Genomic DNA, 24,498 nt, shown 5'->3' on the forward strand with positions numbered 1-24,498 from the left:
TGTGAGAGTTAAGTCGGAAGGGTAAGCTGATGAGAATAAGGGTAATATCTGACGAGTAAAATTGTAAAGGTTAAATCGTAATAATGGAAAGGGGCAAAAAAATCATAAAGGTGACATTGTAAGTGTTGAATGGTAAGGGTGGAATTTTGAGAGGAAAATTTTAAGGGTGTAATCGTAAAAAAATCGTCATTCAAAATTAATCATCAGTTATAATTATTATTATAATTAATAGTTATGATTATTGTTATTCATTATTGAATTAATTTACCGATTAAACTATGTTGAATCACTTAATATCTCTATCAAGTGAATAATAAAACGTTCAAATCAAAAACAAACCGATGTGGAATTACTATGGACGATTTGAAATACAGATTTTACGAATTGCGTAGTAGGCTAGTGGTTAGGGCGTCGAATTTGTAGTCGTGAGCTCGTGGGTTCGAGCCCACGTTAGGGTAATATTTTAAGTTAACAAAATTGGTTTTTCAGCGATGATTGCGTTAGGGCTTGGTAGGTAGGGCACAATTAATACTAAAAATCATCCTAAAAAAAGTTAATTATCTTGTTTTTGTTATTATTGATAATTGTCATGAACAGTTTGGCAGCCAGCTCGGCGCCAATCGCATGCCGGTATTGATTTTTTTTCTTCCTTGAAGCTGTTACGAATGCTCAGGAGTAAGATTAAATTACTTGTATTTTAATCACTGATATCATATTCATGTACATTTTTGAAACTCTCATTTATTTGGAATGAAGCTATCGGGAAATACCTGACCATTTTGAAGCTTTTTCCTCCTGCGTTTGGAATTATTATTTTTTCAATCAAACAACTGTCAAATATTGTAATACTCTATTCTGCTTGGCGAAATCCAGAGTCCAGAAATCCCATGAATACCAGTCAACCTTCGAAATTGATAGAATGTTTCCCTTAAAGCTTCCCCGCAAACAAACGAGTATGCCAAGTTTTGCAGAAAGAGAAAACAAAAATTGCGACATTTTTGGAACAGGCGGGGTACCCGGCCACGGTTGAATGAACAAGATGATAATTTTCCCCACATTTTAATGAAAAATGTTACGTGACCCTGGAGACCGCACTCTCATTGGCCGATCAGAGTGCAAGTATTCGAAGTATTTCCACTAATAAATAAAAGAATCAGATAGCCTCCTGCTGCTGTGGTCTAGTTGTATGAAATACAAGAGAAAGAAATAATGAACAATATTAAAGCTAACATTATTGGCTTCCGGATGGATGCCGCGTTTGGTTTGATCAGCTGATTACTTAAAACATATGATTGGCTGACCTCCCCCCTCCCTGCCCCTACCCCCACCGTCGCAGGGGAAGGCATAAGAGGACTACCCTCAGACATCGGAGCTCACAGCCCTGAAGATGCAGACTGCAATGTTTGCGAAACGTCGGCGCAATGCTGAAACCAAATGCGGCATCCATCCGGAAGCCAATAATATCATTAATCATGACCGCGAAAGCCTTAAAACTAGTATTAAAGCTGCTGAATGTTTCACATATTACGTAAATCATGTGCACCTGAAATTAAATCACCGCGAAATTCCGCTGAAATATTCTCAGTTCCACTTGTCTGTGGAATTCGCAAATTCGTGATTATCCCAGCACCAGCTTGACAGTGCTTTTTTTCTCCTGGCTGTCCGCCCGCACATGCGCAGTGGTCTTCAACTCATCTAAAATCCCAAATATACAATCTAATATCCAAATATCATTTGCCGTATGACATCATGATTTTCCAAGCTTTCAGTCGTTTTCTATTTATTGGGAACATTCTTCAAGACGACAAAATATTAGAGTTTACATAACAAAGAATACATGAGTAGCTGTTATTATAGAAATGGTATTGATTACATACTGTTTCATACCAATGTATTCGAAATATTATTAATTATAACATCTTATTTCTTGAGTAATCTTTCGCTAATATATAAGTGAAATATCAATAATTCATAATGGAGTATAATAGATTTTTGGATCGTTAAAGCGAAGTACAAATACAATCGAAAGTGTGTCGTATCCTCTCAGTTACAAACTAGTTAGTTGATTACTTTATTCATATATATTTATTATATATATTGGGATATTTTGGCATTTTGTGTAGTACACTCCGGTGATGTTTTCGAATCAGACAAATTCCTACGATATGGTTGACTTTACTACGCTCGTTCGTCCAACAACATTCGTTGCTAGGTGAGTCGGATAAAACTTGCCATCGTAATCCACGGAAAATCCTTCCGGAGCGACACTTTTTTCGATTCTTACTTGAACAATAATTTAACAGAAATCATGGAGAATCTATTAAAAATTATTCAAAAAGATGAAGCGAAGAAACCAATTTATTTGGGTTTGACCAGAATTTAAACAATTTAAAAATTATAGTTCAAGTTGAAGAGCCATAAAACATTTAGTGATCAATAATGAATATTTCGGGAAGAAAAATAACGAAGAGTTCTCAATCCAAAATTTTTCATTGGAAAAATTGAAATAGGAAATTGAACAAGAATCGGTTTAGTTTTTTCCTTTGGGCGAATCAAAACGATAGTAGAAAAGTGGTAAAAGGCTGATGTTAATGTATCACTCATTAATTCTTCAATTATTTCTGTCATTATCAATTTCGAAGGACGGCAATAGACCATTTTGGAAAAGAGTTTCTATGAGGGTTTCTCATTCTGATCACATCTAAGAAAATCTCAACATTTTCAAACCTGTCAAGCCACCTTCCATCATTTTACCACTTCCCCTCTAAATTTCTCACTCAAAATCTGTCCAGCTCTGACTACTCCTTGATCTTGTCCTCTGGAACATCCTCGATCATAACGCTCTCAGTTGGCACCAGTTTGATCTTCTCCGAGAGCTTAGGTCTCATGAGAATGAAAGGTAGCTCGGCTGTGAGTTCTCCCCCAAGTGCACCAAGATATAACTTAACTTTTACAGCATAAGAAACAACAATTCCAAACGAATCCCTGACGTCAGGAGTGGTTAACAAGGTACTCGAAGCGAGTTGATCCTCCTCCCTCTTTAGTTTTCCATCAAGTGCAATCCCCCGTCTCTCTCTGTTACACTCTAGATCAGGTCTGAGGTATATTACCTTTTGCAACGTGGACCCTGGACTGATAGGACAACCATCCTGCGTCTCAACAGCATCAATAACTGTCCTGAACTGTCCATTCTGGAAGATAACGACGTCTATCCCCTGTTGCACCAAAGCTTTTATCTTTTTTACCATTTTATTACTGTTATTTCTGACACAAATATTAACAGCAATTGGCTCCCCGTGATTATAAATCTGCTTATCGAGTGTTACCTCAAGCTCCAGCTCTCCAGGACTCAGTAAGAAGTCCTTTCTGACTACAGTGCACGGTTGTCTGCCTTCTTTAGTCGGTGCAAATTGAATCTTCCTTACGCCAAGACAAATGGTGCTCCTTTTATGAGTGAAATCGCTATCATGTTCGCCACAGAAGATCTTGACGTAATAGCTAACACCACAAGGATCACCACCTTCCTCCTTTCCTTGTTGAAGAGTGACACTTGCTGGAGAAGATTGGGGGAAGGTGAAGGTGAACGGAACAGCGCTGGAGCCTAATTTCTTCAAGAGACGATCTTGCAAACGAGTCCTGTTGCAGTCGGTTTTTTGAGGAGGGTAGATCTGCTCCGAAGCCAGACAGAGGTCTTTTTGGAAATTCAGGCCCATCACCTCGTCCTCTTCGCGTCCATAACGAAAACTGCAGATTAATTGGCCGAAGACCTTTCGACCTGAGTCTATGTAGTCCTGGTCCACTCGCAGGACTGCGTCGATAGCCTCTGTACCAGATAAGTAATCGACGAACTCACGTTTACCAAGGTAGAGAGAAAGTTTTCCATTTGGAGAACATTTCTTGAAAACTTTGAAGTTTACGACCATTTTGATGGCTTAAGATTCCCGGTTATTCAGTTTTGCTGTTAGAGGCGAGACTGGGGTGCGCGACGTGGGCGACGCTCTTATAGGGAGGACTTAGGAGTAGTTCAGAGTAATAGGGCTTCGTAATCTTATTAAGAGAACTGATGAAAACTTCCGATATCGTGCAGGTGAAGGTTTTGGAATGGGTGACGTGAGAATTGACGTATTTGAATCATCAATGAAAAAGGGAATAAGGTAAATATACTGTAATAGGTGCAAATCTCAATAAATGTGTATGTCTGTTCACAATTCGCCAGCGGCAACCCGTAATGAGTTACTGGACAATTTTATTACTTTTGCATTATTTAGAAAACGGGAAGGAATTGAAGAAAACCCCCAACCTTTTTGTACCGCCATGCAGATTTTTGCAACGGAAAATTCCGCTCAAAATTTCTCCATTAAATGGAAAATAACTTTTGAGCCTTTGAGTTTTTTCCACAATCGCTTATTATTGGAATAATTCCACATTCAACCAGGTATGATAAATTGACTTATTGCGGTGCACCCCTTTGCCCCTGAGTTAATAAATTAGAATTGTATACTCACGACATTATCTCTGTATGGAATGGTTTCAAGGGCATTTATCAACAGACAACGTTTGCCTTAGAAAAGTTTGTTTTAGGAATGAATGAGCACGAGTAATTAACAAAGAAGTTAAGTCCAAGTTATACAGCGATGATGGCACTTACGTGGAGGGTTTTAGAATGGCGTTTTAATTGACGTATTTGTTTGTACATAATAAACATGATTGAGTTCATATTATTGAGAAGATATTGATAGTTTCAAGTATAGCAGGCAAGTTGTTAAATAAGGAGTAGGTTTTCGGTTTTTGGAATCTTGTTTCCTACGAGGAATTATTCTGATGATGGCAGGTTTTGGGAGAAATTGAAGAAATACGGTTACTCGCACTGGAAAAAGGTATTTGAGAATTTCTACAAGAATGACTCGTTTCCGATATGAATGTTTAACAACAAACATCTTGAACTTCATTAATTTCGTTATTGAAGAAAAATAAGTAGTAGTTTTGGACGTTAAGGTCCGGGTGGATTATCTTTCGACCGTGATCTTGGTTTTTTTTATTTTGATAATCTGAAATGATCTCCAATTGCTATACAATTTTATATAGCCTTGGAAGCTCCAAAAATTATGATTGTACAATTAAAAAAACGTTGAAAAAAAACTGAAAATTTTCAAGGAGCGTTTTTGAATAATATTGGGAAATAAACCCAATAGGGAGGAAATTGGAAATTAATAATTTGATGTATCTAATGGCTGTTAGGTCGTCATTTGTCGCAGTAGCCAATGCCTGTCAGATCGTTAGTTACCATGATAAATTATCCATTCACTTTTTCCTCTCTATTGGACTTATTTCTTAATCTTTATTAAAAGCGCACCTTGAAAATGTGCTGTTTTTTTTCTATTTTGTTTGATTGTACAATAATAATTTTTAGGGACTCCTGCGTGATGTAAAATCTAATGGAAATGTGATATATTTTACATTATGAAGATGGAAAAACAATCGAGATCACATTCGGAAGATAATCCGTCCGGGCCTTAATTCAAGAATCGCACTATTTTTTCCATGGGCTGATTTTTCCTTGGCAATATTGCGTATTCTTGAGAAATAATAAAAAAGGGTGTCTGTATCAGATCAGTCAAGCATTATACTCTTTCGTTTCATATTGTATGAATATATTACCATTTATGATGAGTCATACATTTGATTTTTGTTGCTTTAGAGGTGGAGAACCGGAGGGAGACGTCTCCTCGAATTTTTTCTTGTGTTTATTCTGGTTTCGTGCCCGCTTTGATGTTTTCTCACTGAGATCAATTCTGGAACATTCAATGAAGATGTTGCAGATTTGATGCAATTTGATTGGATAATATTTTTCTAAAGAAAATCTAATTTTATGTAGAAATCCCAATTCAAAATAAACCAAAACAAATCTTGAAAATGGAAAAAACTTAATAAAGCCGGAGTAATTCGAATTCAATGGTCATTTGGTTATATTTGCTTTTGTGGAATTAAAGACAAACTCTTCGAAAATTCCATTTAAAAAATTATGTTTATTCAAAATTGCAAGTACGAAAAAATTTGCAATTTTTTTCGAACTGTTAAAGTTGTCTTTTTCATGTTTGAAAATAAGTCTTATAATATGCATAAGTAAGAAATTTGTTCATTTTATTTTGTCAAAGCTACTGTAACTAATTTTTCATAGTTATTAGAATAGTATGTTGTGCAACTAGTGCGTAAAGTTCCAGGTCGTGTGTGAAGTAAATTTCAAGTTAATTTTTGTCTCAATAGTATATTGTGCTACTAGTGCGTAATGAACCACTTTTTCGCACGCACGCGTAACACATCCTATTTTTTGTGATACTTGCTAAGTTCACTGTTTGGAACGGTGGTGAGAGTAAAGTGGTTGTTTTTGTCCACGAAGTGCATAAAGTTCAAGGTCGTGCGTAAAGTGAATTCCGAGTTTTCATGCACGAGAATGTACTTTACGCATGACCTCTGAATTTTATAAAGGTTGCGCGGAAACAAACACTGGTGTTGAAAAAATGTTGGTTTTATACGTTCCGTCGTCAGTCCAAAGAAATACCGAATTTTCCTCGACATCAGGAATTAATAATTCGAATCAAATGAAGCGAAACCAGTGGTTCATAACTTCTTAATTCTTTGGCATTTCAGTTTTCTACCATTATTATTTTCTAATATAATAAAGAATTGATGAAAAAAAAGCATACATCGTTGTTGATCTAGCACCAGGCCCCCAATTAACTGTAGGATTGACTTGAAACCTTTGCATGTGCATTCTTCTCGATTCCGGATTAGCCTCAGAATGTAAATCGAACGAAATTTCTTTCGTAGATTCAGTAGTCAAAATCGCCAATGCTGGACTTTCTTTACCAAGTTTTTCTCTCTTAGCTGGGTGTATTTTCTCCCAGGCTCTGACCACATCCCATATAACTTCTGCGGGTGCATCAGTCTTTATTGATAATCTGTGCGCGTGAGAAAAGGAGACATTGTAACCTGCATTCAGTAATCCTGATCTAAACTTTACCATTGATGGGGTGTCACATCTCACTATCGACATCTGCACAGCGATAAATAGTAAATAAATTCCGTAATTATTCAAATTATATTAATTACTGACAAGTTGCTTATATCTATCTTGATTATTGAAAAAATTTTTGCAAAAATGTATTTTATTTAATCAGTTTAAGGTACCAGGGCTGTATTTTATAGGGAAGAAAAAAATCCAGTGTGCTAAACAGATTTGGACATGTTGTTGGAAAAAGTCATTATCGCAATTTCAAGGACTTGCTTTCTTTTAGCTAGGCATCGTCAAATATTTCAAATCAGTAGCGAAGTGGTAAAACGGTTTAAGTCGACTCATCTCCCAGTTGAGTTTTTGAGGAATATTTCCGAATCTAAGGGAGATAGCGAAATTATCGTAATTACATTTGTTGTAGCCCTCAATCGGTTCTACAAAAAAAGGTTATAATAAAAATTTTGCTATCTCCTTGAGATTCCGAGATATTGATTGAAAATTGGTCAATAGTCAAAATTGACTTGTACCGTTTTACCACTTCGCTACTGGAATCATCAAAATTGCAATTCCTTGAAACTTTGATGATCATTTTTGAAGATATCCAACAACATATGCTGAAAATTTTGTATCTTTAGCTGATTGACAGTTTTTCTCCACCTATGAACACTGCCGAAGTATCTTTACTTATTCACAATTGTTGAAACAGTATATTTCGTCACTAGGCCGAAAAAAACTTTTCTGGCGAATATGAGTTTGCAGCCCGAGCTGAAGGCGAGGGCTGCAATCATATGAGCTAGAAAAGTTTTTTTTGGCCGTATGACGAACAGTATTTTTTGTCATGACGGCCGTAGGCAGAGATTCACGGAAGCGGAGCGGAGCGTCCGTGAAGCGCTGCCTCACGGCCGGAATGACAAAATAGTATTTTAGAAACATGCTCGAATGTTGTAGTACGCAGAATTTATTTTTATGCGTGAATATGCACAAGAAAATCTTCATTTTATAGATAAAAAATTGGCATCTGGATCGTGAAAATTTATGAGAAGAGTGGATGATTATCTTAATCTCACCAATCGATCGAGGACGTAATAAAGAGGAGTATCTAATTCCTCTGTAACGACATTAAGAACTCCAATCAATCGTTTCGATGTTGTCAGGTTCATTGTCTCTATGCTATCTATCAGTTCTCTCACGAACGGTTGGTCATGCAGAGGTCCCAACCAAATGGGTCCTCCTATCTGAAAAAAGAAAATTAATCATAAATTGATTCCGTCTACCAAAACCAAATTGAAAATGAATTTGAGGAGTTTATCAGAAGAATTCGGGTCATATAGTTCAGCTGATGCGGGAGTGAAATTGAAAGGAAATGAATCCTGGTAAAAATTAAGAAATAACTAGGTGAGAGTTGAAGTCATACGTCCAAATATACGTTCCGGTACTCTTACAACAGAGCTATCGGGCATTTTAGATACCGCGGGTCTAAAAGCATAAGATTGTATACGTCAAAAATATCCTTCTTCGGCAAAAGGTTGTATCTACCAGTATATATGACATTTTGCTTTTAGGAAAACCACCAAATTGACCCCACAAAAAAGTAAAACATCTCGAGTTTAGTCATCACTGGAAGAACGACCTTTTGGTTTTATAAAATTTAAAAAATGACTCACCAGAGGGGAACATATCTTCAATTTCAGATTTTTCTTTTACCTTGATATGTATATGTATCTTTTCAAGTGAGCAGTTCCACACCAAATTCGGAGCCCAAAATTAAATGTCGGGGATTTTCTCATCTTTTTTCTTCGGAGGAGTTGAGCATGAGACAAGTATCCAAAAATCATTTAAAAGTATTGGTAAACTCGGAAGACTGCATTTTTTTGTTTAAAATTTCCAGTCTTTTTCGATAATTTGTTTTCCGTACTGCTTCTCACTTTTCCCAGCCCGGGATATTGCCCCCCCCCCCAAACTGGTAAAAGTAAAAATCACTGTGGAAATAGTACATTACATGCCCGAGCCTTGGAAAACAGATCACCGTCCCCCACGGGCAAGATTGCCTTCCGAGCCGAAGGCGAGGATGGCAATTACGCGGGGGAGGGTGATATGTTTTCCATGGCGAGGTATATATATTAATTTTTAGGTCCCGTGACACGAAAAATATCGTTCACTCGACACAAAATATACTATTTTTTACATTATCATTAATATTCTTGAATTCTTTCAAGCTATCGAATTTCACTTCAACACACTCACAAAACCTAAAAAAACACTGCAAAAGGAGGCGTAACTCGCTTCAATTTTACGGGTTTTATGCGTCGAAACGTGATTTTTTTTCAACCGTAATTATCTGAAAAACCAAATTTTTTCTAATCGGAAATTTTGACCAAAAATCATCGATAAAATAACGAATATTTTCGCGTCAATTAGAGTCACTCCTTCGCTGCAGTTTTGCAGTTATTAATACTTTAAGTGAATAAACTACTCAAAATGACCGAACATTGCTGTTAATGATCCAATTATTCCGCGAATGAATGCATTTTTAGTCAAATTCATGTGCTAAAAGATGGCATTTTTCGAAATTGAACGTATAACCCGGACACAATAAAATGCAAAGTAAAATAATCATCCTGGATGAAATGAAACCCCTCCATTCAAATTTTCGATATCCATAGATTTGAGATTAAATGGCATGGGAAGAATCGTATGAGATATTTCATGTCAAACAGATCAACCTTTAATCATTTTTGTCTACCTCTGATTACTTACACTGTCAAATTCTGTCTGAATTTTTTCTTTTTCCACCAATTCTTGCACAAAAAACATGTCTGTTGAGCGCAATTCGCCAATAGATAAAGTTCTGATTCTATTTTATTTTCCAGTCTTTGTCATTCAAACATCACATTTTTTTTGCAATCATTAGAAATTTTCTAATGATCCTGTTTTTTTTATATTGTGCAGGAGCGCAATCAACGTCATTTACTAAATCTTCAATAAAAATTGTGAAATTGCGAACAATAAAGTCAGAGGTTGAATATTTCAAGAGCTTTGCCTAGTTTTTAATTTCCCTAAAGATGAGTGATTGGATTGTTAGGTTTTCTAGGGAGAAAGAAATTTTGAAAAATGTCGTGGATTCGTTGAAAATTGAGTTATTCAATTTTTGAAATGCAAATCTTTATTAACGTTATTTTAATCATTCTAGAATCGAAAGAAATATATTTATCCTACATTTCAATAAAGCTAGAGAAACAATGAAAAGGTGGGAGGCTGAGAAATTCAATCCAGCTTAATAAATCGCGAGTTATGTTGAAAAATAAATTAATAAAAGCGCAGCAAAAAACCTAGCTTTCACGGGAGTTGTATAAAAATACTTTAACAAATAAAAAATCGTTTTTTGAACTCTCCACAACTTCACCCTTCTCAATTTTCCAGAGTTTTCTCGTATGATGTTTATAGAAATTTGATATGATTGATACAAAATCGATGAAAATAAGAACATCTATGGAGTTCATCTTTTGACACAGAAGTTTTGTAGTAAGAATTCACTAATTGGTGGTATAATTAAAAGATTAACAGCAATTATCGGTGATTTTCAGTAGTTCGGTCACTTAAAGTATCAACATGAGCTGGTAAACTGACAAAAATAGGTTTGAAAAATTAGGTTTTTGAGATAATCACGATTTTAAAAAAACACGTTTCGGTGCATAAATCCCGTAAAACTGATGTGAATGCATGGTTTGACGTCTTCTTTCGAAGTTCTTTTCATGTTCTTTAAATGTGTTAATGAGCAATTTGATAGTTCTCAAGCAGCCAAAATTTTAATGATCATGTGACATGAAAATTGTTATTGTAAAAAAACTAGACATTTTCCTAAAATCATAATTTTCATAATTATCAAGATTTTTTAAAGATTGTACTTTCAAAATTTTTGTCTGATGCGCAACTTCGTAGAAAAAAAAAGTTAAAACATCCTCCATATCAAATTTTTTGGGGTTCGGATTAAGAAAATAACTCATTACATTAACGACCTCACATTTAAACTGCCCAGGAGAAGGAAAAGTTAAAAGTAAAAAATTCCGTGATTACGACTTTTTACTGCTTTTAGGTCAATTTCTAATTTTTGGGAGTAGAAATTAAAGGTAAAAGGTCGTATATTGAAACAAGCAGGGGTTCGAGCCTATCCGAAAAAGGCATGTGAGGGTTACTTTTTGCGTTATTAGTTTTTTTTCTACCAATTTCATTGGTAGTAAGTTTCCGAATGGATTCGTAGCAATTTCCTGTCCTTGTAACAGACATATAACCGTAACCACATGCTACAGAGTGTCTACAGGAAGATATGCAACCTTTTAATGAAATAGATTTATACAAAAGGTTAAACATCTCTGAAACTGCTCGGCCGATTGAGCCCATCCGAAACACCAACCTTCAATATTCTAACAGCTATAATCATAAATTTCACAAATTTTCAGTTGCTATTTTTATTTACTCTTAAAAGATCGTGCGCACAAGAATGAAAAAAATTTAAAAAAGAAAAAACGGCAATCACTTGGAAATTTTATATAAAAACAGGTGTAGATATTTTGATTGGTCCAGTTAGAGGCCATCGAGACGAGTATTCTGAAAAAAAATTGAAATCGGTGCAGCAGTTTTTGAGATATTGAAGAAACTACTGGGGTGATCGGGCTGAAGCAGCGCACCAAATGTGAGCTCATATCAATCCTAGTTACAATGGGCCGAAATTTCAGATTTTTATCTACAAATTTCACCACATTTATGTGGAATTGTCCAAAAATTAATCATCAAAAACCCAAGTTGTCACAGACAATGACAACACAGGCATGACCCCAAAAATATCATTTCTTCACATTTCATAACATTTTAGTCCATTTGCAATCAAAATTAGAAAATCGGTCAAATACAAGGCTAATTTCAATAATTGTAATAATTTTCAATTTCAGACCATACAAATTAAAGAAAAAAGGCCCTATATGCGGTAAATGATCAATATGAAAATATAAGTATTATAATAAGTCTCCCCAGCATTTTCATGGAGAATTGCGGAAAACTTGAGTGGAGGTACGTTCTTTTCGGTTTAAGAAACTCAGAAAGTAGCTTTTTGGCGTTTAAGACATTTTGCTTTCAAACACGCGATATATTCTCATTCACTGACATAGAAGATATCAAGGCGAATGTTTTGAAAAAGAAATCATTGCAATCGGTTGAATAGTTTTCGAAATATTTTTAACAACGATTTAGACATAAACGGTGATTTTTTTAAACCGTTTTTTCAATAGGTTTGAAATTGGGGACGAAGTTAATCCTGTAATCTGAAAAAAAAAAAGAAATATTTTTGGATTATTTTAGCACTTTATTTCTTCGATTTTTTAAAAATTGACTACCGAGTGAATTTCACACATACACACATGGTAGTCAAACTTTGCGCTTTTACATTTCATACCATTCTACATTATTTTCAAGCAAAATTAGAAAATGGGAAAATTGAGTAATTTCAATGGCTCCATTCGGAAGCAAAAAGATTGTTTTATGAAAAGTGGTGTCAAGTGGAGCATTGACAAAAAATCAGTATCAAGTAGAGCATTGGTAGAATCAATAGCAAACAACTTGAGAAAAACTAGGTCTAGACTTCGCCCCTGAAAAAACAGTTCTAGTCAGATTTAGTAAGAAGGGTTCTGACCCTGCCCGAACGAGGATTAAAGTAGGAACTTATGAAATCACATCTAGCTCCTCCGCTAGATTTTGGAGTATTCATTTCGACCAAAAACTCAATTTTAAAGATCACATAGGCAAAATTCAGGAAAAGTGTTTCCAGTCACTTAACATTATTAAACATCTCAGACGCACATGGTGGGGAACCGACCCTGAAACACTCATTATATTGTATAAAGATTTTGTAAGATTGGTCATGGACTACGGCCTGTTTATATATTATACTAACAACAAAGCTAATAATTCTAAACTAGATAGCATTCAGAACGCTGCAATTAGATTTGCGTTAGGGTACCGCCGCTCCACGCTCACAAATGTAATCATGGGAGAATCGAAGATTACATACATCAAAGAGAGAGCTGATTTTCTTTGTAAATCTTTCGTATCAAAGGCCATGTTGAATTCATCGACATTAATAACAGGAACTATCAAATTCCTGTTTTCGATTTAAAAAATTAAGTCGGAACCAAGTGACAAAATTATAACTAAAAATATCAACGAAATACTGAATGAAAAGTAAATCATGTACACAAACCACTTCGATGTTTTCAAAAATGATTACGATGTCTCAACACTGTCCATAAAAATTAATAGAGATATTGGCCTCAGAGCCCAATCGACAGAAAATTCAAACGATGTTATAAAAGCAGATATAATCGAAGCGAACCCAGAGGCATACTGCATTTACACTGACGGAAGTAAGGATCCGAGCACTGGTCACGTTGGAGCTGGCTGCTATTGCCCTAATCTGCGGCATAGCCGAGCTGTTCAGCTTCATCATGCCAGCTCTGTCTACACGCCTGAATGTGTGGCCTTCAGTATGGCTCTCGATTTAGCTATTTCACATAAAGATCATAATTCCCTCATCCTCTCAGATACTCTGAGCTTACTCCAGAGCCTTGAATCGACAAGACTAGATACTAAAACAAATTCATTTCTACTCGATATTAAGACAAAATATGCAGAGTTTCCAAATAATAATGAATATAATAGTTCTATATCGTATTACTGGATTCCTGCTTACAGGGGAATCCAGGGGAATGAGCACGTCGACGAATTAGCAAAAAAACGCATCACATTATAATGACACCAACTTCCTAGTACCATACACAGACCTTAGAGCCATTTATAAAAATAATGAAAAACAGAATAAGATTAGAGAAATTAGATACCAGGCTGAAGTTGAAGGTAAGGGGGTAGAAGACGTCAACCAATTCGATAGAGCGTCTTTCAAGTCATGGTTCAAGGGTTCAAAACATCCAAGAGGCCTGATTTCATGGGTCAACCTAGTTAGAGCCAATCATTACCACTTGAAAGCCTCTCTAAAACGAATAAACATAATTGATGATGGTAGCTGCCCATGCGGATTTGAAAGTCAGGACATTGACCACATCCTGTGGTACTGTCCTACCCTGAACAATGAAAGAACGACACTCTTTAGAGAGCTGAACCAATATAAAATTTCTGTAAAAAATTCAATCTCCCCCTTATTGAAAACGACAAATCCAAAAACTCTCAAAATACTTCACAAATTCATTGTAAATAGTAGACTTAAAATCTGAAAATAACGATTGTAAGCAATGGAAATACTTAGATCAAGTTTATAGAACATTACGGATAGTGTAAATAAATCCTGTAGATTTGAGCACTTTAAACAATAAAATAAAAAACGTAGAACATTGAATACTTAATCCAAGCCGATGAAATCCGCTCAAAATCAGTAAATTCTTGACTTAATTCAATCTGTGATGGTAAATATCAGTTTCATGTGGCCTAGCTAGTGCGCTCGAAGAGCACGCCTCGCCTAGTCCTAGAAAAATGATATTTTGAATGTTGAACAAAATTGTCTGTGGTTCTTAAGTTATTCAGATGAAACTTTCGGAATTTGACGTGAACAGGGTCAGCAGATCAATTTCTGGGCGGCGGTTAGTTTCTGAACAATGTCAACTTCCATAAAATGTTCCTTAAATAATAAAATGAAAATTATACTAATAATTTAATCTTTCAATCATATCACTAGTGATAATCATGTGATCAATTATTTTTTCTGTTGATCGACATTTAATAAAGAAAATAAATATGGCCCAGGCGTCTAGAAAACAAGGGTTTCAGTTGCATTCAACTATTTGTAAATTTTATTATTCTTTGTTTTGTTGCTAGTTAAAACATTCTTGAAGCTATGGAAGCTATCATATTCCCATTTAGGTGAATCTTTTATTTTATGTCTTACCGCGAAACTCGAATTTCCCTTAACCGTTCAGCAATTGGCCTGTTCGCCTCACATCTTTAATTTCATCCCAGCAAACAGTACGTCGACAATTTGTCGAAATTGCCGATGTCCTGTTAAATTTTAGATGGCACTGGCAAAAATTGTTTTCTGGGATGTTGGGGGTCATTCGCGCAGATACTAAGGTATGATAGAGGAAGGTATTCTCAAGCATTGTTATGCAAAGTGTCCCGCGCGATAGTTGCAGCAGACCAGCAAGGTGGCATCTCAGTCGACCCGTTCCCCTTCTCTACTACCAGACTCGACCCGCTGTGCTTTTTGAATCCCCTTACTCCTCCGTTTCCCCTACCGTCCCCGGAGCCGTCGAACTGTCGGATGCTCAGACTAGTACATATTGGAATGTCAAGAATTCGTAAACACATGCCTTTATTTAAAAAATATAAAGTTTTCAAATGCAATTTAAAATAATGGCCATATTGTCTAGTCTTCCATTTTTTAAAAATATTCATGTTTTACTTCTTTTTCAGCATTCAATTCCATGATATTCCCATCTAAACATTGAGAATATATTTCAATATATAATAAATTATACAAAATGATAGCATTGGCAATAAAAACGAAATCAACAATTTCTATATGTAGAACGGGGCCACATTCACTAAATATACTTCCAAAAAACTAGTGAGTCTTCCACAATATACAGCGAGAAAAAAAATCTAAAAAATCCATTATTGTATTGCCCAATTACTTTCGTTTGGCGTAAGTTTTTATCACAGGCTATGTGGGGACCAGGGAGGATCCACTACCTGGTACCATATGCTGAAGTCTCTTGCGCCGCACGTGGGACAAAAATCAGTGTAATACAAGGAATTCTGTTATTCATGTTGCTTACTCTTGCTATACATTCAATTCTTCTCAAATATTTAACTCTTTATATTTATCCGAAGATTTTCTTTGAAGAATTCCAAATGCTGAATTCTTCAGTTACGAAAATACTCCATCCAAGAACTCTTCCATCCTAATATGATGCTATCAAAATTCATCAGAAGAATCTACCGATTTCTCTTGAAAATTCTATTGAATTCCTATTGAAATACTATAAGAATTCTATTGATAAATTTCATTTGTTTGTTGCACCATTTGTATAGAAGATATTTAATCGAAAAATCAATTGATTTTTTTCTCTATAAGTATTCTTGGGGATGAATTTTCTAAATTTTTTCTCTTGGATTTTATCATGAGAAACAAATAAACATACAGCGGAATGAACCTGGAAATTTTACGCCCAAAAAATTCATAAAAAAATCAAACTATTGATTTTCCTATTAGATATCTTTTGCGCAAAAAAAAAACAAATAGAATTCTAATAGGATTCTTATAGATTTATGATAGAAATTTAATAGAATTTCTTAGAGGGAGCGCTTGGGTCTTCTATTAAATTTTTTCATACGCTGCCCCTTTGATGTCCAATAATACGAATTTTCGAGTTTTCCACGTTGATCTTCATAATTTTGGGGACATGTGAATTGAATCTATGAAATATACATGAGAGTTTGGTGACAATGGGGACGGTAGGGGTATCGCGGGGTAAAGGAGAAGGGAGCAGAGAAGCGGTAGTGGGGACGGCCAAAATTGACTGCAGTGACGCCTGGTGTGTCCCGTAGAAAATACCTCGCGGGACACTTGAGAATACCTTCCTCTATCATACCTTAGCAGATACCCCTAACGGTCGGCACCATCTGCCGGCATTTTAGAAAATTATAGATTTTTCTAGAAAATTCCCGATTTTACTAACAAATTTTAGAGTTTTGTATGAAAGATATAGCCATCTGCGGATTTTTAACTTCTCGACCCAAAGGAAAGAAATTATTGTAATAAACCCCAAAATGAAATGTTGAATTTCGATGTGTTGCCACGTTTCAAGACATTTTGAGTCATCCTGAAACGGTTTGGAAGACATGTCTGTGTGTGTATGTATGTGTGTGTGCGCGCGGATGTATGCATGAAACTGAAACCCATAGCTCGAAGATGCGCGCGCGAAGATTTCTAGTTGATTCGAAATTGCAGGAATTTCAGATTAATTCTACATTGTATTCTTTGTATATTCACCATTACTTTCATAGTACTCACATGATGCTTATACTGACAGAATTTGCATAATTGGTCAACAGGCGGTCCCATGGGTAATTTATAGCCACCGTTTAGTTTTTTCATTCCGAGTGGATGGATCATTATACTTTCGCATCCAGTGCACTGATAGACCATTCCCAAGTTGCTAGTATTTTCCTTACATTTAACTTGACCAGTGTAAATCCGGACGAATACTCGAATATAAAAGTCTACGCTCACAGCGAGTAATGGGACAATGTAACGTCCATAACGCCCTGCGTGAGCTGCTATGTGTTGCAGAAGAATCCTTAGAGCCTAGAAAAAATGAAATCCAGGAAAAAGTTTCAAGTCATTAACTTTGTTGTGAAACGGTAAAACATAGTGAATTGAATTTTTACGGATAATCAGGTGAGGAGGAAATGTAGGAGGTAAGCAGAAGGGGTTTCTATTGTTTTCCAGAAAACCAATCGCTGAACAAAAAAATTTTTCCCATTCGGATTCAAAATTCAGGCAATATTAGGGAGTATCTCCGGTTAAAAATTATTTTTGGAGCTAATCAAATTTATTTGTATCTGTTCCGCGCATTGAATGGTTTTCAGATTGTTTTTTTTTTTAATAAATGAAAAAACATTGATCCATGCGAAAAAGTGGCAACATCGTCAGTAGTTTTTTTCCTTTTTCACCAGGAGCTGGTACCACTGGCTCGAGGGAGCTCCAATCACAACGCTTCATCGCTCTCTCTCAAGAGACGTTTAAATTGACCGCGCTACCCCCACCCGATCGGTACTTGGGACGTTGCTGCTCGTTTGGGCTGCGTGCGCAGAAATTTTTATTTTTCAGTACCTTTTTCGCTATTATTAATAAACAATGCTCCTAGGCCACAATCTTTTTCACTCAACAAATCATTGATCACATGTTCTAAATGTGTCTAAAGTTTCATGAGTTTGGCTGCATTTTTTTCTTGGATTTTACAGTTTTTTTGATTTCCATAAGATCACGGGTTAAATGACCACTTTTTCAAAAATTTATAATAAATTGACCATGCTCCCCAGCAGTCTGAAACTTTGTACACGCCTTTTCCATCATTTGCAGAATACCTGAAAAAAATGAAAAAAATGGCTGCTTTTTTTCGAACCCTCCCAGCTCGCCCGATTATCCTTAAGAGGAACGTGTCGTCTAGGGTAAACTGCCCCCAGTAGATGGACGCCTAAGAAAACCGCCCAGTAAATGGACGTTTATTTTTTTAGCAATTGAAAAAAAAATTGATCGGAAAAAAATCGTCACTCGGGGGTTAAGAATCACAACAGTTAGTGAAAATTCAAGGAACAATTCACATTTCAGTAATTAATTAATTAGGTGGTGCCAGATGGTATGACCGTTGTGGTCTTTTACCTACCCGTCCCAGTACCTACGCGGTACCCTAGCCTAATTCCCTACCCGCACTTGCCTCTAAGCTAACTTATATCTAACTCCACATGCACTGGGTTCGTTTTCCGGCGATGAAAAAATCTTTCATCACCGGGACTCGAACCTGCGCTACTAGGACGCTTTGGTTTATAGGGCCAGCACGCTGACGACAAGCCCAAAGACAATATTCCCAATTCACATTTCAGTATTTTTTTGCGTAATTTCATATCCAAAAGTAGCTCGTCCATCTATAGGGCAGTGTCCATCTACTGGGTACCTTACCCTATACAAAGAAATTTCCTACCATAAATTTGCCGTGGCATGTTATTCTTCATTTAATTCATATTGGAATAATTTAATAAATTCCTTAATATGTCGAAAATCGACTCGGTATAGAACAATTGCATGGTAATTCCGAAATGAAAAAAAAGTTCTGTTTCCGATTGTTTTGTCGATTTTTTTTCTTAGAAGCAGTACATGAGACCGAGCTATCATAAAATTTTCAGAGCGATACGATTTTTTTCAACGAGTCAAGATTTTTCAAAAAATTTCACTTTTTTCACTTGAATTTTGATTGTGTGAGAAAAAGGCAAAATAATTGAATTTAATCATTAGGAATCGAAGTATCGTTTTCACACATTGGAAGGGAATTAGAAAAGCTTAAAAATGAACGCAATTGATCTCAATTTATTCAATTTTTAGAGTCGCTAGGGCAAAATTAATTTTTTTTTCAATCTGAAATTACTCAAAAACATTATTTCTTTTTATTTGAAATTTTAGAGGTAACTTGGGGATATAATGACCGATGTATTCACCAAAGGAGAATAATTACTTCGCAGTCGCTCTTCGTTAAACGAATGATTTTTTTTTTCGAAAAAATCGTTTCCGGGAACAATACGTAAATGATAAAGGAAAAAAAATTATGACTAGTAATAGTTGAAAAAATGACCTATTCCAAGCCAATTCGACTTCAGAACATATAACTATCTGCCTGATCGTCACGGTGAGGGCGAGGACACTTAAAAATCCTGATTTATTTGATAAGTAATGAATTTAAGACAGATTGAATTTTCTAATCGTTTTAGAATTGTGAAAGTGTGAGTATTTGACTTTTTCAATGTTGTCGCCTCACATAAAATATTGAAACAACTTCTGTAGACAATTGTTTCGTCAACAGGGAATTCATATTATTTTTGCCAAGTATTCATTTACTTGAGAGAAGTATTTATTTTTTCAATAAGGTATTTCTTCAGTCGAGTCATTTCTAGGTAAGTCAGGTTTCAATTATGACAATCATGTCGTTCTAGAGGATGACTATGTTACACATGACCTTGGATGAACTCCCCCCAATGATTAGATCATTCTACATAATTGCGATTGCAAAGCTTTTATTGCGAGGCAAAAATAAGTCAGTAAATCGTAGAAATAAAATGAAAAAAGTGCCCGAAAATACATTGACTTTCTTAATCAAAATGATCTATTCATGCGGCAATCGATGAGTGCTCTGGAAATGTAGAAGCAAGTTCACCGAGAAATAAATTTCTATTGCTGGATGAAATGATTTCGTCAATGTGTCATTATAAAATGAGATATCGAGCCATTTTTACTTAATTTTTTCCAATTATAACAGGACAATCTTTACTCTAACTTTGAAAATAAATTAATTCTAAGGTAAATACACTATTAATAAAAATTTTTAATAGAATGTGAACACCAAATTACTAATTGAAAATAATAAAAAAATCAAATTGATTATTTTATTCGATAATTTTTACTTACAATTTCATGGCACGCTTTAGATTTCAGGGAAACTGCCCCATATTTAACAAAACAAGTCTCTGGGGAATTCCCAGCTAAGACCGCCATGTCAGTCGCTGTGACCAGCAGCAGTCCTCCATTGTCGAGACACTGGACAGCTCCATCAAGGAAAATCGATGGACAACCATAGGGATCTAAATCCACCGCATCGAAACGTGTTTTCCGATTCTGATACATGACCATCGTCGCATCTTCATGGCTCGGAGTTACCAGGTCTTCAATTTTGTTATGCTGGATATTTCTTTTAATACTCTCGACTGCTTTCGCAGATATGTCATTGGCTATTATTTGACGAACATATGGAACTTCCTTAGCGTACCTAATACTGCGAAGTCCAGTGGCCGAAAGAGCTTCTAAAATTGTGATTCCATTCTGAAGGAAGGATCCATTAAAAAAATTGAACAAAAATGGAATTAGTGCTAAAGCGATAAGAAAGAGACAGGGAATGAGTTTTAAAACAATGGATTTCAATATTTTTCACAGATAGATATCTGCTGAACGGGGTCCTCAAAATCTCGTTTACAAAATTTTCTCAAGAAACCTTGTCAATGAAAAATGTCATACCCAAGGAAAGGTTTTTATAAGTCTACTTATCGGGGCCGTTTAGTGAGCATAAAATGTTTTCGTCTTTCGCACGACGCCCGTAAAGTTCAAAGGTCGTGGGTAAAGTAAATTGAACTTTATGCGAAACGCATAGGAAATCAAACACTTTATCCCCACAACAGCTCCAAAAAAGGAAAGCGGCGGGTATTTCAAGAAATAGGATGTGTTGCACATGCGTGCGAAGAAGTGAAACTTTGCGCACTAGTAACACAATGTACTATTTCGAGATTTATTTATTCATAAAACGACTGGCTTTTCAGGTAACCACATAAAAATAAAAAATTTCATATTTAATATTGACCAAAACCACGGAGATCCTCTCCATTCCCTGCAAAGAACAATATTTTATATAATTTACATCTGAATGTAAATGACGTAAAATATCTTTTTCAGCAGAGAATAAATCTATAAGTGTTATAGATATTTGTTTTATAATGAGTTCGGAATTCTAGACTCCTCTACCGCTCTCCTCCAAAAATTCGTGATATTGGAAAAAGGGAATGATTTGAATAGCTGGATACTTTCTGATACAATGTGTTTCTTAGAAGAGAGCAATTCCACGTCAAATGCGCAATGAAAAAAATTTCATCTTTCCGATTGTTTTGGAGATTTTTTTTCTGAGAAGAAAAATATGAGTCCAAACTCTCACAAAATTTGGCGAGCGACTTGATTTTTTTTCAACCAGTTATGATTTTCCAAAAAATTTCAATTTTTCCACTTCAATTTTGATTATTTGAGAAAAAGGTGAAATAATTGAATTAAGGACCGGATGGGTTATCTTTCGAATGTTATTGAGCTTGTTTTTTCAGATTTTTTTATCTAGAAATTTCCATTCAGTTTTGTGTGACACCGAAAATCGCAAAAAATCCAGATGTATGCTTAAAAAAGTAAAAGAAAACCTAAAGTTTTGAAACAGCGTTTTTAGTTTTTATTGAGGAATGATGCAAATAATGAGAAAATTAAAAATGTAGTAACCAACAAAAAAAGAAATGTATTATTTACCATGGCAAATGGCGCCATGTCAACCGCCATTGGGGGGGGGGGGGATAAACTCTTAGGATAAACTCTTGACAACGTTGAAAAAGTCAGAAATCAACGGTTTGATAATTCCAAAATGAATAAAAAATGCAATCCGTCATAAATTCATTGATTATTAAATAAGTCAGAGTTCTGAAGTGTCCCCTCCCTTACCGCAGCGTTTAAGGGATGGTTATATGTTCCGAGTAGAGGTGTGGAATAGGCGTCATTATTCCTTTTGGTTAGGTTAGACGTAAATGACCGGTTTCTGACCGTTTTTTGACTCTGACTGAATTGTGCATGCAAAAATGACGGTCACAGTTAAGCTGCGTCAGAGACGAGCCAAAATGACCAGAAATCGTCTAAATAGTTGCAAATTAACCGTCATTTTTATTACGATAATTTTTTGGGTTATTTTTTACGCTCGATCGAAAAACTTTTCAATAGAATTGAATTATTATCATTTTTATGTTATTTATTAATCATCATTTATCATTTTATTTATTAACTATTATTAATGGCCCCGTTCTCAATGATACACTGCTGGAAAAAAATGAAATTTCATGGACAGTTGACTTGCAATTTTCAGGACAGTGCCAGTGAATCCAATTTAAGAGGGAATAGTATATTTCTAACCTAGGGAGGGAAAATAAAGGATCCTCAGCCGCCGGTGCAATTACCAGCCGAGCCGAAGGCGAGGTTGGTAAGCACGCGGCTGAGGGTCCTTTATTTTACTTCCCGTGGTTAGAACGCGATTTCCCGTCTCGGAGTAGGCGCAAAGTCAGAGTTCCCTCCCGCGAAGCGTAAAAAATAAAATTTTCGAGTAATTACAGATTGAAAAAAAAATGGTTTTGCCATAATAGTTCTAAAAATAGAATAAATTGAGTTTAGTTGCGCTCATTTTGAGGCTTTTTTAATTACCTTCAAATTTGAGAAAACGAAAATTCAATTCTTAATGAATAAATTCAATTATTGCACCTTTTTCTCAAACAATCAAAATTCAAGCGGAAAAAGTGAGATTTTTTCGAAAAATTATAACTCGCTAAAAAAATCGAATCGCTTTAAAAATTTTAGGAGTTTGGTTTTATGTACTCTTCAGAAAACCTTGCCAAGCCAATCGGAAACATGAGATTTTTTTCATTTCGAATTTGACGTGCAAGGGCTCAATATAGTTTTCATAATATGTAAACAGGAAGTCATGGATTTGATCGATAGTAAACAGATAACAATGCAGTTCTCCAATATTCACTTAAAACTAATTGTAAAGTGTCTGAAAAATTGCCAATACTGTAATTCGATTACGAATATGATATATCCAAAACATGGATCATATTTGTGAATTTTAACCTAAAAAACATCGATTAGAAATCTAAAAGCACACAAAAGCTCAGAAAGCTGTGAAGTCAATCATTAATTTCAGTTAAATTTTAAAATGATAAAAATAATTACGAAATTATCCTTTGAACGGTCACTTTAAAAATTGAGGAATATTTATAGTTTTCTTTCCAATTTAACTGCCATTTCCGTAATCCGGCCTTAGACAGAGTTTCGAAACAGGAAATGGACATTTTATTAACTAATTTACCTCATGCTTTACCCCTGCCTGATCCGACGGATTGATTTTCACTGTTTCTGTTTTGATGGCTGTGAAATTTTCATGTTTCTCCTTTGCAATTAGACTCAGAACTGCTACGCTATACGACAAAATAAGTTTTTTGTACTTTTACATTTGTTTTCGCAAGAAGCGCATTTTTGAAAGAGGTTATTAAACCTGAGATCTCTATTGAACTCCTGTACAGGATTGTAGAATACGTTTTTCTCCAGCACTAGAATCTCTGCTTTTCCCTCTTTTATTATTTTTTGGGTTTCTCCACCTTCCATTGAATAAGAAAGAAATAATGTAAGAACTGATTAAAAATTCTAATTGTTTGTGTATGAAATAACGCTTTTTGAGTCGACGTTTCAAGGTCAGACCGGAGGNACACGTAGGTAAAAAAAATCATAGAAATTCCCAGCGCTGTTGCTGGAAAACTCTATAGTTTTCCAGTGATTCTATTGAATAATTGTGCAGATTTTGTTTTTTTTTTTACTATAGTAATGTTCGATTATATATATTTATTCCCCCGTTGTTCTCCAGCGATCTACACATAATGGGATTAATTCAATAATAATAGATTAATGAATAAGATTTTTCGCAGATTATTGCGAGATTTAGATGAATGGTTTGCCTCCTTCAGTGACCATAAAAAATTGTCTCCAATCGACAATATCTCCCGATGGAATGGAACAATGTGAATGAATCAAGTATCAATTTGAATCTTTAAAAAATTAATCGAGAGTGAAAAAAAATCAGGGAATTTCACTCTGCCATTATGGAGTTATTGACGAGTGAAGTTTATTCACTGCACTCTGACATTTCTCTATTGTCTGTATTTACTGAGAAAAAAAAACGTTGTTCCTAGGAATCGATGTGCCTTTTTTCGGCAGCTGCATTTCTGGAATGCAATGAGCAAACACCCGAGTCGAATATTAGGACCTGAATTCCCCCTTGAACACCCATCATGAGTAGGAGGACCAGAATGAAGTTAGG

General features: G+C 35.4%; 2 protein-coding genes across 3 annotated transcripts; both read right to left on the bottom strand.

Moving 5' to 3' along the window:
* Positions 1-1,753: 1,753 nt before the first annotated feature.
* On the bottom strand, positions 1,754-3,964 carry LOC107042110 (phosrestin-2). The gene has a single exon (XM_015263002.1). The coding sequence runs from the start codon at positions 3,921-3,923 to the stop codon at positions 2,799-2,801; it is 1,125 nt and encodes a 374-aa protein (XP_015118488.1). The 5' UTR covers positions 3,924-3,964; the 3' UTR covers positions 1,754-2,798.
* On the bottom strand, positions 3,763-23,888 carry LOC107042109 (probable tRNA (guanine(26)-N(2))-dimethyltransferase). 2 transcript variants are annotated; one of them, XM_015263000.1, is made up of 8 exons: positions 23,680-23,888; positions 23,494-23,602; positions 20,250-20,660; positions 17,085-17,378; positions 8,080-8,247; positions 6,705-7,054; positions 5,659-5,792; positions 3,763-3,823 (listed from the first exon to the last, which is right to left on the bottom strand). In XM_015263000.1, exons 1-7 carry the CDS (start codon positions 23,787-23,789, stop codon positions 5,672-5,674), a joined length of 1,563 nt encoding a protein of 520 aa, XP_015118486.1. In that variant the 5' UTR covers positions 23,790-23,888; the 3' UTR covers positions 3,763-3,823; positions 5,659-5,671. The 2 variants fall into 2 exon arrangements, with proteins under 2 accessions (XP_015118486.1, XP_015118487.1); XM_015263001.1 differs by lacking the exon at positions 17,085-17,378 and having other exon boundaries at positions 3,764-3,823.
* Between the last annotated feature and the right edge of the window lie 610 nt (positions 23,889-24,498).

Source organism: Diachasma alloeum, unplaced genomic scaffold (genome assembly GCF_001412515.2).
Source record: "Diachasma alloeum isolate Michigan unplaced genomic scaffold, Dall2.0 Dall_scaffold_00418, whole genome shotgun sequence".
In the NCBI taxonomy this organism is placed as follows: Eukaryota; Metazoa; Arthropoda; class Insecta; order Hymenoptera; family Braconidae; genus Diachasma; species Diachasma alloeum.